Raw genomic sequence first — 12,227 nt, 5'->3', positions numbered from 1 at the left:
GTGTTCTGGGAGTTCCTTCTGTCCAGCCCCGTTCCTGTTCCCAGGCCATGTGTCTGAAGGTCCCCGCGGACCCGGAGCGCCTGGCTGCCCGGCGGCAGTGGAGGGACGAGTGTCTTCAGAGACTCGCCGGGCTGAAGAGGCAGATGCAGCCGCAGTAGCGCCCCGCGCGCAGCCCCCCCCTCCGCCCCCGTGTCCCCGGAGCCCCGGCGCCGGCGCCGCGGCAGGAGGGCCGTCGTCTGAGGGTCTTCACCCCGTGTGATTCCGTACTCTAATCCGTAGCAAAGTCTTTTCGTAATCATTCTCCGATCTGCTTCTGAGCACCCTGTGGCCCTGCATTTATGAGGCGACTACCTTCATTTTGTCAATGCTTATTCTGAATAAAGGTTTTTGATTGCATAAATGACGTCTCTTTTCTTCTGGTCTTTTCGAGAAACCCCAATGTTTGATTCTCAAATCATCGACATATTCCAGAGTGGCCATGATGAGTGAGTGAGCAAAACCTTTGTTCTGGTTCCTTCCCCAGCCACTCAGTAAAAACCCACCATTTGAGTCCTGTGTTTCCCAAAGTGCAGTCTACAGGGAGTGCCCTGGGGCTCACATGTGTTGGGGACACTCTCTGGCTGTCCCAGCCTTGGGCACCCACAGGTCTATAAGAAACTTTAGGCTCCAAAATTCTACAGTAAATAACACCTTTTAACCCAACCCCCCACTATCTTCTTTGATGTGCACTCTTGTTCTTGCACAAATTCCGCAAATACTCTAGCAAAAGCAGTCCCAGTACCCCCGACACACACACACACACACACACACACACACACCCACCCAGCTTAAGGTCAGCATGTGGCAGTAACTCTGACCACAGGATGCTACTCGGGGCTCCCCCACATGTCCTGGCTCCGTGCACATCCACTCCCCCATCACACTCATTCATGTTACAACATCTTTTGAGCCGCTGTGACGCACCGGCCGACAAGCACGTAGCCTCTGCCTTTCAGAAGTTTACTGTAAAACGAGGTATTAGAATAAAATAGGATAGTGCCCCAGAGGATCATATACGCAGGAGATCATAACTAACTGCCTCTGGGTGTACCCCAGGAGGGCTCACCGGAGACAGCCGTTGAGCCGGGTCTTGAGTAACAAGGAAGAGGCAGCTAGCCTTCCCGGCAGAGGCCGCGGAGGAGAGAAGGGTGTCGGGTGCCCCAGGAAGGCGGGGTGGTTCCCTGCAGCCCGAAAGGGAGCTCTGTGGAGGGGCTGGGGCTGGGGCCAGATCCAGGGGGTAAAGAGTGCTGAGCTCAAGGCAGTGTGTAGACGTCCCCCAAAGCCATGCGGAGCCTGAGCGGTGTGTAGGTTCTGAGTGGCCCTGTCATATTGGGATTTCAGAAAGTCCCTTCTGACAATGGAAGGGGCCGAGCTGGAGGTGGGGGCTCTTGTGGTCCAGGTGGGGGCTGATAAGGCAGTGAATTCGGAAAGTCTCCTGGGGGTGGAAGTGACAGTCATCACTGATGACCTGAGAAAGGTGATAGATACCAGAACTTCCTGAGTCGTCTGCTCCAGCAACTATGCAGACTTTGATGCCATTTTACAAGATAAGGAAATTAGGTAGGAGGGGCGCTTGGGTGGCTCAGTCTGTTAAGCATCCAACTTTGGCTCAGGTCATGATCTCATGGTTCGTGGGTTCGAGCCCCGTGTCGGGCTCTGTGCTGACAGCTCAGAGCCTGGAGCTGTTTCGGATTCTGTGTCCCCCCCCCCCCCAAAAAAAAGATAAGGAAATTAGGAAGGAGGGCAGGAGATCAGAATGTTCTAGATATTAAACTGTACTGACAAAGAGAATGTGGCAAGACATGGAGGAAGTTTTCAACCTTGAAAAGGCTCTTTATCTTCATCTGACTGAGTTTTAGATTCTTCTTAAACCCCGATGACTCAATCCCTCACTCAGTGACCTACTAGCAGGGTGTTTCCTTGAGCAAGTCAAGCCCTTGCTTCTCCCTGTTGCTTCCGGCTCCTGCTCTTTTCCCTTCGACGCACTCCAGCCTCCTGTCTTCTCAGAATTGCTGCACTAGGATCAGCACCAGCCTGATTCCTTCTCTTATGAGCCCATGGAGGCCACCATAGTCTCAGGACCCAGGTTTGGGGTCCCGGATAAGAAGACGATGTCGCTGGGGGATGTGGGGTACTGGTGGATGTCCTACACGGCCTGTTGGTTTCACAGCATCAACGGGCCATCGGAATTTCAGAAACAGTGGCTGAGGCCATCCAGCCTAATGGTGCAGGCCAGTACGAGGGAGCAAGGCGGAGGCATCCTGGTGTTCCCCGTGGTGGCCTGGGAGAGGAAGACAGAAGTGGGGGCGGTTTGAGGGCATGTTCATTTATGTGTTTAAATTCTGTTTTCGCACTTGTGTGTTCTGGAGATGCACGCAGCAGAAGCACGCTCAGCCCAGGCCTGTAGCTGTCACAGTGGACGAGGGACAGTGAGGAAGGGTAAACACCAGAGATTGGTCACGACGGTGCCGAGAGCGCCAGTGTGTTGATTTACACGTGAGGGCTGAAAAAATTACAATTTTCAAACCTGAGAGCAGTGGAGAGCGTGTTTGTGGTCTGGACGGAAGGCAGGAAGGCAGCCCTGGAAAGAGCAGACAGAGCTGAGAATTGATCCCAGAGGGAACTGAAAGGGACGACCCAGTGTGTGAGCACATCCTCACACACAGGCCAAGCCCTGCGTTCTCTCAGAGACACTGCAAGACTCCAGATGAGCGGCCTCAGTTTGCCGTCCCCGGGGCTGGCTTTCAAGAGGCTCGCTTGCTTTGCTAGTATAGCAAGTGTATATATAATTCAAGTACCGGTTTTCCCGTGAACATCCTCCAAGACGCCATAGTCATTCAGTCGCCTCTGGTCTGTGACAGTTTCTCAGTCTGGCCTTGCTGTCTGTGACCCTGACTGAGCCCTGGCCAGGTATTCTGCAGACTATCCCCAGTCCGGGTTTGCCCAGTGTTCTTCTCAAGGTTAGACTGGGGTTGGGTTTGGAAAGAACAGCCCGGAGGTGAAGTATGCCTCTTCTCACATCTTATTAGGGGCCACATGTCATCACTGGGGATGTTAGCTTTCATCAGATGTGTTTGCCAGGCTTTTGCACTATGAGTTAACCATTAGAAAATAAGAAATTAATTGGAAGGACTAGCCCAAGCAGATATTGTCCTGACTGGTGTCTGAGTCATTTTCTCACTGCTGCAAAGCTGTCAGTCTCCATCACACACTTCCCAGTGCAGGGCTCACACACTTCCTTTCACCTTGGCCTCTGCTTCCAGAGGCCTTCCTTCCCCAGGGCCCAGTATGCGTCCATTCCAGATGACCTCCTTGCGCCGCGGGTTTCAATCCAGCAGCTTAGCGCTCTTGCAGGACCGAGAGGTGGTGCCAGCTGCCAAAGGAGTAGAGATGAAATATTCTTCCCGTGGAAGTCCCAGAGAGATGTCCGAGACTGGACTAGCCGTGGGGTCCCTACGGTTCATGTCTGGTTCTTGCCTGGTTCGTTAGTGCCTCTATAATCGATGAATTAGAAGATGATTTTTCTCAGGCTGATAAGACTCACAAGACAAAAGTAAAAGCCAGAAAGCCACTTTCATTCATTTTCAGTTGGTTTATCTATCAAACACTTACTGAGCGTCTACTGTATGCCAGGCACTGTTTGAAGAGTTGGGGACGTGCTAGCACATGGACCAGGCAGGCACCACGTGCTGGTACGGAGCTTTTCTGTGGTTCTGGTGAGAGAGAACTAACACAAACCAATGAATAGGCAGATTACAGGCTATGTCAGGAGGGGCTCGGTTATCAGCCAAAAACGAAGCAGAGGAAGGTAATAGGGAACACAGACAGTATGTGTGTATGCACGCGTACGCAGTTTTAGAGAAGTAATCAAGGGGGGGTGGATGACAAGATAGCATTTGAGCAGAGACCTGAAGGAAGGGAGGGATAGAACCATGGAGAGATCCAGAAAAGGAGGACACACCAGGGAGAAGGAAGAGCAGTGCAAAGGCCATGAAGTGGAAGCTGAACTTGTGCCCCGCGGAGCAGCCAGGGGTCCATGTGGCTCAGTGGCAGGAGGGAGGGAAGGAGGGGCAGTAAGCGATGAGGCAGAGTGGTGAGGGTGGAGCCTTAAAGGCCAATATGAAGACTGGCTTTTTCTTTGCACAAGGTGGGAAGCCAGAGAGCTTTTTTTTTTTTTTTTTTAATTGTCGTAAGACTATCTTAACGTGGGATCTACCCTCCTAAAATGTTAAGCCCATAGTTAACTCTAGGCACAGTGTTATATAGCAGATTGCTAGAATGTATTCATCTTGCATAACTGAAACTTTACCCCCATTGAACAGCAACCCCCATGGTTTCCCCCACCCCCCAGCCCTTGGCAACTGCATTTTCTCTACTTCTATGTGTTTGACTATTGTTGATACCTCATGTAAGTGGAATTATGACCTATTTGTCTTTGTGTATCGTGTCCTCAAGATTTGTCCACATTGCAGTATATTGGCAGGATTTCCTTCTTTTTTTAAAAAAAATAATGTTTATTTATTTATTTAGAAAGAAAAAGAGAGTGTGTGCACACGCAAGCAGGGGAGGGGCAGAGAGAAAGGGAGAGAATCCAAGCAGGCTCCGTTCTGATAGTGCAGAGCCCAATGCAGGGCTCAAACCCATGAACCTGTGAGATCATGACCTGAGCCAAAACCAAGAAAGAGTCAAATACTTGGCCAACCGAGCCACCCAGATTTCCTTCTTTTTAAGGCTGAATCATATTCTGACATATGTGTATACCACATTTTCTTTCCATTCACCTGTCAATAGAGATTTGTTTCCAGATCATGGCTATTATGAATGACGCTGCAATGAACACAGAAATGCAAATATCTCTTCAAGATTCAGATTTTGTTTCTTTAGATAACAAGACCCACAAGTGGGATGGCTGGGTCATACAGTAGTTCTAATTTTTACTTTTTGAAGAAACTTTATGCTGTTTTTAATCCTTTTCCTTTTAGGAAAGGATGCCTACACCATTCCCAACAAAAGTGCACAAACATTCTCATTTCTCCACATTTTTGCCAATACTTGCCTTTTTTTTCTTCTTGGTGATAGCCATTCTAACAGGAATGAGGGGAGATCTTACTGTGGTTTTGATGTGCATTTCCCTGATGATGAGTGATGTTGAGCATCTTTCCAAATACCTGTTGGCCATCTATATGTCTTTGGGGACCTGTCTATTCAGTTCTTCTACCCATTTTAAAATCATATTATTTGTTTTGTACTATTGAGTTGTGCGAGTTTGTTACATTTTTGGATATTAATTCCTTACCAGATGTATGGTTTGCAAACATTTTCTTCCATTCTAGAAGCTACCTTTTCACTCTTGATTGTTTCATTTGCTGTGTAGAAGCCATTAGTTTGATATAGTCCCACTTGCCAATTTTTACTTTTGTTGCCTGTGCTTTTGGTGTCCTACCCGCGAAATCATTGCCAAGACCTATGTTATGAAGTTTCCCCATATGTGTTCTTCTAGTTCTATAGTCTCAGGTCTTTTCAGAATATTTAAGTTCTCAGGGGCATCTGGGTGGATCCGTTGGTTGAGCATCGGAATCTTGATTTTGGCTCAGGTCATAATTCCTGGGTCTGGAATGGAGCCCCTCACCCAGCTCTATGCTGAGTGTGAAGCCTGTTTAATATTCTGTCTGCCTCTTCCTCTGCTCCCCCCGCTACTCACTTTCCCACTCTCTCTCTCTCTCTCTCTCAAAAAAAAAGAATATTTAAGTTCTCAATCCATTTTAAGTTGATTTTTGTGTCATAAGGGTCCAGTTTCGTTCTTTTGTATGTGGATGTCCCATTTTCCCAATGCCATTTGTTGAAGAGATTGTCCTTTTCCCATTGTGTGGTTGTGGCATCCTCATTGAAAATCAGTTGACCATGTATATGTCTGTTTATTTCTAGACCCTTTATTTTATTCCATTAGTCTGTATGTCATCGTTATGCCGGTACCATACATACTGTTTTAAATAATGTAGCTTTGTGATATATTTTGGAATCAGGAAGTATGATTTCTCCAGCTTTGTTCTTCTTTCTCAAGATTGTTTTGGCTGTTCAGGGTGGGGTCTTTGGGGTTCCATAATAATTTTAGGATTGTTTTTTCTATTTCTGTAAAAAAAATTCCATTGACATTTTGATAGAGATTGCATTGAATCTGTATATTACTTTGGATAGAATGGACATTTTAACAGTATGAAGTCTTCCAATCCATGAACACAGGCTATCTTTTCACTTATTGTGTCTTAAGCTTCTTTCATCAGTATTTTGTAGTTTTCAGTGTATAGGTTTTTCACTTTCTTGATTAAGTTTATTTCTAAGTATATTCGTCTTTTTGATGCTGTTATAAAGGAGATTGTTACCTTAATTTTTTTTCAGATAGTTCATTGTTAGTGTTTAGAAATACAACTGATTTTGATATGTTGGTTTTCTTTCCTGCAACTTTACTGAACTTGTTTATTAGTTCTAATAGTTTTTTGTGTGGAAGCTTTGGTTTGTTTGTTTTCTTTGTTTTTTTTTTTTTTTACATGTAAGATCATGTCATCTGTGGGACTTATGGGATCCAATAAAAGCAGTATTAAGTAGGAGGTTTATAGCAATAAATGCCACCATTAAAAAAAAGAGAGAAAATCTCAAACAAACTTTACACTTCAAGAAACTCAAAAAAGAACAAACTAAGCCCAAAGTTAGCAGAAGAAAGGAAATAGAAAAAAACCAACAAAACTAAGAGTTGGTTTTCTGAAAAGTTTAACAAAATTGATAAACCTTTAGCTAAATTAAGAAGAAAAAGAAAGAGGGACACCTGGGAGGCTCAGTTGGCTAAGTATCTGACTCTTGATTTCAGCTCAGGTCATGGTCTCATGGTTTGTGAGATTGAGGCCCACATTGAGCTTTGCACTGGCAGTGAAAGCCTGCTTGGGATTCTGTCTCCCCTTCTCTCTGCCACTCCCCCACTTGCACATGTTCTCTGTCTCTCTCAAAATAAACAAACATTTGAAAAAAGAAAAAAGAGGGGCCCCTGGGTGGCTCGGTCAGTTAAGGGTCCAACTTCAGCACATGTCATGATCTCACGGTTTGTGGGTTCGAGCCCTATGTCGGGCTCTGTACTGACAGCTAGCTCAGAGCCTGGAGCCTGTTTCAGATTCTGTACCTCCCTCTCTTTCTGGCCCTCCCCTGTACATGCTATCTCTCTCTCTCTCAGAAATAAATAAAACATTAAACAAATTTTTTTATTTTTATAAAATAAATATATATTTATTTTTTTTAAATGTTTTATTTATTTCTAGGAGAGAGAGAGAGAGCGTGTGAGCAGGGGAGGGTCAGAGAGAGAGAGAGTCACAGACTGAATCAGGCTCCAGGCTCTGAGCTGGCAGTCAGCACAGAGCCCGACGCGGGGCTTGAACCCACGAACCGAGAGATCATGACCTAAGTGAAAGTCGGATGCTTAACTGACTAAGCCACCCAGGCGCCCCTAAACAAATTTTTTTAAAGAAAAAAGAGGGAAAACTGAAAATGAGAAAGAGGAAACAATCAAAGTCATACCCGTTCTGTGATGTGTGTAAGGAACTGTTTAAAACCCCTTGTAATAAAGATGTTTCTAAGAAAACAAAACAAAACAAAACTGATGTTACAGAAATACAAAGGATCATAAGAGACTACTGTGAATAATTAATTATATGCCAACAAATTGGATGATGTAGAATAATTAGATAAATTTCTACAAACATAGAACCTATCAAGACTAAATCATGATTAAAAAAAAATCTGAACTTGGGGCGCCTGGGTGGCTTAGTCGGTTAAGCGTCCGACTTTCGCTCAGGTCATGATCTCGCGGTTCGTGGGTTCGGGCCCCACGTTGGGCTCTGTGCTGACTGCCAGCTCAGAGCCTGGAGCCTGTTTCAGAGTCTGTGTCTTCCTCTCTCTCTGACCCTCCCCTGCTCACGCTGTCTCTCTCTCTCTCTCCTAGAAATAAATAAAACATTTAAAAAAATTAAAAAAAAAAAATCTGAACAGATCTACAACTAGTAAGGAGATTGAATCAGTAATGAAAAACCTCCCTACAAAGAAAAGCCCAGGACCAGATGCCTTCACTGGTGATTTCTACCAAACATTTAAAGAATTAACACCAATTCTTTCTAAGTTCTTCCTAAAAGTTGAAGAGGAGAGAACACTTTCCAACTTATTTTATGAGGCCAGCATTACTCTGATACCAAAAGACAAAGACACTGCAAGAAAAGAAAACTACAGTCCAATATCCCTGATGAACATAGATGCAAAAATCCCCAACAAAATACTAGCAAACCAAATTCAACATTAAAAGGTATATGACCTTTTATGGTATATGACCATTCATGGTATATGACCAGGTGGGATTTATCCCTGTGACACAAGGGTGGTTATATATATATAAGTCAATTAATGCTATATCCCACATTAATGGAACAAAGATTTAAAAATCCCACAATCACTTCATTAGATTCAGAAAAAAACCTTGACAAAATTTGTCATCTTTCATGATAAAAATACTCAACAAAATAGGAATAGAAGGAACACATCTCAACACGGTAAAGGCTGTATGTGAAAATCCCATATCTAACATCATACCCAATGGTGAAAAACAGAACTCCCTCAAGATCAGGAACAGGGAAAGGATGTCTGCTCTTGCCACTTACCTTCAACATAGTACTGGAAATCCTAGCCAGAGGAATAAGGCAAGAAAACAAAAATAAAAGGCATTCAAATTGCAGAGGAGCATTTGAACAGAGGAGTGGCACCATCTGACTTGGGTTTTTGAAGGCTCCCTCTGGCTTGTGCCCAGAAGAGACTATCTGGATGCAAGAACGGAAGCACAGAGGGCCATCAGGCTACTCCTGATTGTCTCCGTCAGAGAGATGGTGGCCGAGGTTCGAAGGAGGGAGGTGGCAGTGGTGAGAAGCAGCCAGATTCCGGAGATATCCTGGAGGTAAAGCTAACGGGATGGGCTGACAGCTTGGATGTGGGCTGTGAGAGAAAGGAACTGGTCCGGGATGACTCCCAGGTGTGTGAATAGGGCAGCAGGAAGGATGATGTCGTCACTTACTGGGATGGGGAGCCTGGGGCAGGGACAACCAGTGACAACTAGAAAGCTGCCTGGTAGCTTGGAGTCTGAGCAAGGGGCGGGGGTGGCGCTGAGCCCGACAGTCCGGTGTGCTCCCCAGCTCTACCTTGGGCTCTGCCGGCCGAGTGAAGCAAGCATTCGGGTCAAGTGGGAAGAAAATGCTTTACCCTGAACAGTGTTCCCCCCCTTTTCTCCTAAACTCCATTTTTCCGTTTTGTCTTCAGAGAAGTGAATATTGATTCTGCTGCAGTCTCCTTATTCAGTACTTTTTTGGGGGAACAACTACTGTGTGTTTAGGTTTAGGTCTGAGGCTCTAGAAGTGAATTTAGCTCGATCGTTACAAATTCATAGCTTAGTGGAGAAAATGGACACACGAAGAGAAAAGCATACAGTTACAAGTGCAGTAAGAGACCTGGCACAGGGGGCACCTGGGGGCTCAGTCAGTTAAGCATCTGACTCCTGATTTTGGCTCAGGTCATGATCTCACAGTTTGTGAGTTTGAGCCCCGCATTGGGCTTTGCAATGACAGTGCAGGACCTGCTTGGGGTTCTCTGTCTCCCTCACTCTGCCCTTTCCCTATTTGTGCTCTGTCTCTCTCTCTCTCTCTCTCTCAAAATAAATAAGTAAACATTTAAGAAAAAAGATATTTACATAGAAAACACCTTGGAAATATGCCAAAATGCTAAGCTTGGTTATTTGTGGATGGTTTTAAATTTCTTTACAGTTTTCTTTATACTATGACTTTTACTATACACACATATCATTGAAAGCATGATGCTGCTAGCTTGAGTTGTCTGCTCTGGGGACTTCTGTGTGACCACCAAGACCAGAGCATTGAAGAGATGACCTCTGGTGCCCACCCACCTGGTTTCCCATGTGGACAGGCCCACGTGTGGACAGCTTCTCATGTGGCATGTGGACAGTGTTCGTAAGCTGTTGGATGCCCCCGCAGAGCCAGAGCCGGCCGTCCCCCAGGGAGAGCCCGAGCCCAGCGATGAGCGGGGGTGCTGTCTCTTGTCATCACCTGCTCTTCAGCAGCCTCCAAGAGTCTGCCGTCCTGTGTCCTGGGGACACAGCGTGAAATAGAGCAGGTCCCTGCGTCCATGGAGCTTATGTTCTAAATGAAGGAGGTGGTTAAGGAAGAATAACTGAGTGGATAAACAAGTGAAATACCTGATAGTGGTAAGTGCTGATCAGCGAATGAAGTGACGGCATACGCGTGCCCAACGTCTGCTTCGTGCCAGAAGCTTGGGAAGACCCATCCAAGACGGGGACAGCAAGAAGGATTGTTCCATTCTGAGAAGGAACTGCAGGGCAGGAAGCGCAGCTGGGGACCCCAGGCCTGGGAGGGGAGGGCTTGACAGTGGAGGGAGGGGGCCATGGGCAGGCTTCGTGGCAGGGAGAGGGAGTGGGTGGAGGGAAGCGCAGAGAGGGGGGTAGGGTATAAGGTTAGGTCAGAGTTTAATTTAAATGCAGTGGGAAGCTCTGGGAGTGGTGTGACCTAATTGAGTTGCATTTTGAAAAGCCCTGTGGAATCATTGGTGACCCAGCTTTTCCTGTAAAGGGTCATGCTGTGCCTGTGGGAATCTATTATAGCTACTTCCCACGCTGCCTGCTAAGCAGGTAGGTGAAAGGAAATGAATAAGTGTGGCTGTATTCCAATAGAACTTGTTTACAGACATTTGACATTTGAAGTTCATGTGATTTTCATACATCAGGGAATGTTATTCTTTTGATTTTTTTCCCTATCATTTAAATGTAAACCCCATGCTTAGCTCACGGGATATGCCAAGGCGGTGGCTGGTGGAATTAGGCCCTGGGAGGGACCGGGGAAGAGAGGCGTGGCTCAGGCAGGAAGTGCTCTCCGGCAGCCTGGCACGTCCCTCCTGCAGAAGGGGCTGCGTCTCCCGCACCCCTGCACCCCACCGGTTGGAGGACGCCCAACTGCACGGAGAGCATCTTCTTTAATCGGTCTACCCGTTCAAATGATAATCTCTTCCTGAAACACCCTCACGGGCACAGACACACCCAGAAATAACAATTTACCAGCTATCTGGGCATCGTTAGCCCAGTCAAGTTGATGCATGAAAGTAGCCATCACAGCCGCCCGCCCGGCCTCCGCACGGCGCAGAGAGCCTAACTCAGGGACAAAAGGAATCAAAAAGGAAAAGAAATTCTGATTGTTACACTGCTCCTATTGGCTTAGGACCTCACCCTTACAATCTCATTTAACCGTAATTCCCTCCTTACAGGCCCGATCTCTAAATAGAATCTCTCCGGGGGTTAGAGCTTCAACATTCGAATGGGGCGAGGGGCACACGGCTCAGTCCATGGCACCTGTCAAAGAACATTAAGGAGAGTCCGTGGCGACACTTTTCGGACCACTTCCAACCTGCCTGGTCACAGCTGCTCCGCCTCCCAGATGTCTTCCCAAATCTTCTCCCAACTTTCCACCAGGCAGGAAGGCAAATCCGACTGAGCAGAGATCCCGTTCTCCCAGGGAAAGAAGGGCAGGAAGGTGGGCGCGATGCTCCTTCCTCGCTGAACACGGCCATTACTGGGGGGATCCTGTGCACAGCGGCTCCGAGCTCTCCGTTCATCTTCTCCGGTAGTCCTCACGCGGGCGTCAGTAGGAGACTGAGTTCACCGAGCCCGGAGGTGGAATCTGCATTCAGGCGGTCTGTATCCAGGGGCCACACTCCTTCACGTACTGTCTAGACAGGACTGCAGGCCCGGAGGCCTCTGGGCCCCAGAAGCTTCTCCCTGACGGTGTTGTGGGAGTTCAGTTGGCACATGACTGGAAGCCCCCGCTGGCCATGCTTTGAGCTGAGTTGGAAGAGGTTTAGAATTCTTGGGAAAGACTGAGGTTGAAAGTCTATGAGGAGGGAGGGCGTGGGACTCGGAGGAAAGTCCCAGAACGGCGGGGTTCTGCACAGGGACATTCCGTCGTGGTCCGAGCACACGTGCGTGGGCTGGGGCTTGGACGTCCCTGTTCAAGCACGTCCGGGCGAATCACCGTGCGCTGGCTCTCACAACGCACAGGCGCCCACCAGCAGCCACCTGCTGTGTGAAT

At 47.2% G+C, this 12,227-nt stretch overlaps 1 protein-coding gene across 1 annotated transcript in view; it reads left to right on the top strand.

Annotated features, from left to right (window-relative positions):
* The window catches only part of CRYL1 (crystallin lambda 1), a 127,476-nt gene extending 127,076 nt beyond the window's left edge, over positions 1-400 (top strand). The window contains exon 8 of the mRNA XM_039224268.1: positions 45-400. Within this exon, the coding sequence (XP_039080199.1) occupies positions 45-158 (114 nt within the window). The 3' untranslated portion in view covers positions 159-400. The remainder of the gene's footprint in view (positions 1-44) is intronic.
* Positions 401-12,227: the final 11,827 nt, after the last annotated feature.

This window comes from Hyaena hyaena, unplaced genomic scaffold (genome assembly GCF_003009895.1).
Source record: "Hyaena hyaena isolate Hyena2069 unplaced genomic scaffold, ASM300989v1 scaffold_1582, whole genome shotgun sequence".
Taxonomy (NCBI): Eukaryota; Metazoa; Chordata; class Mammalia; order Carnivora; family Hyaenidae; genus Hyaena; species Hyaena hyaena.
Note: the sequence above shows the minus strand (reverse complement) of the source record. Positions and strands in the feature narration are given on the sequence as shown.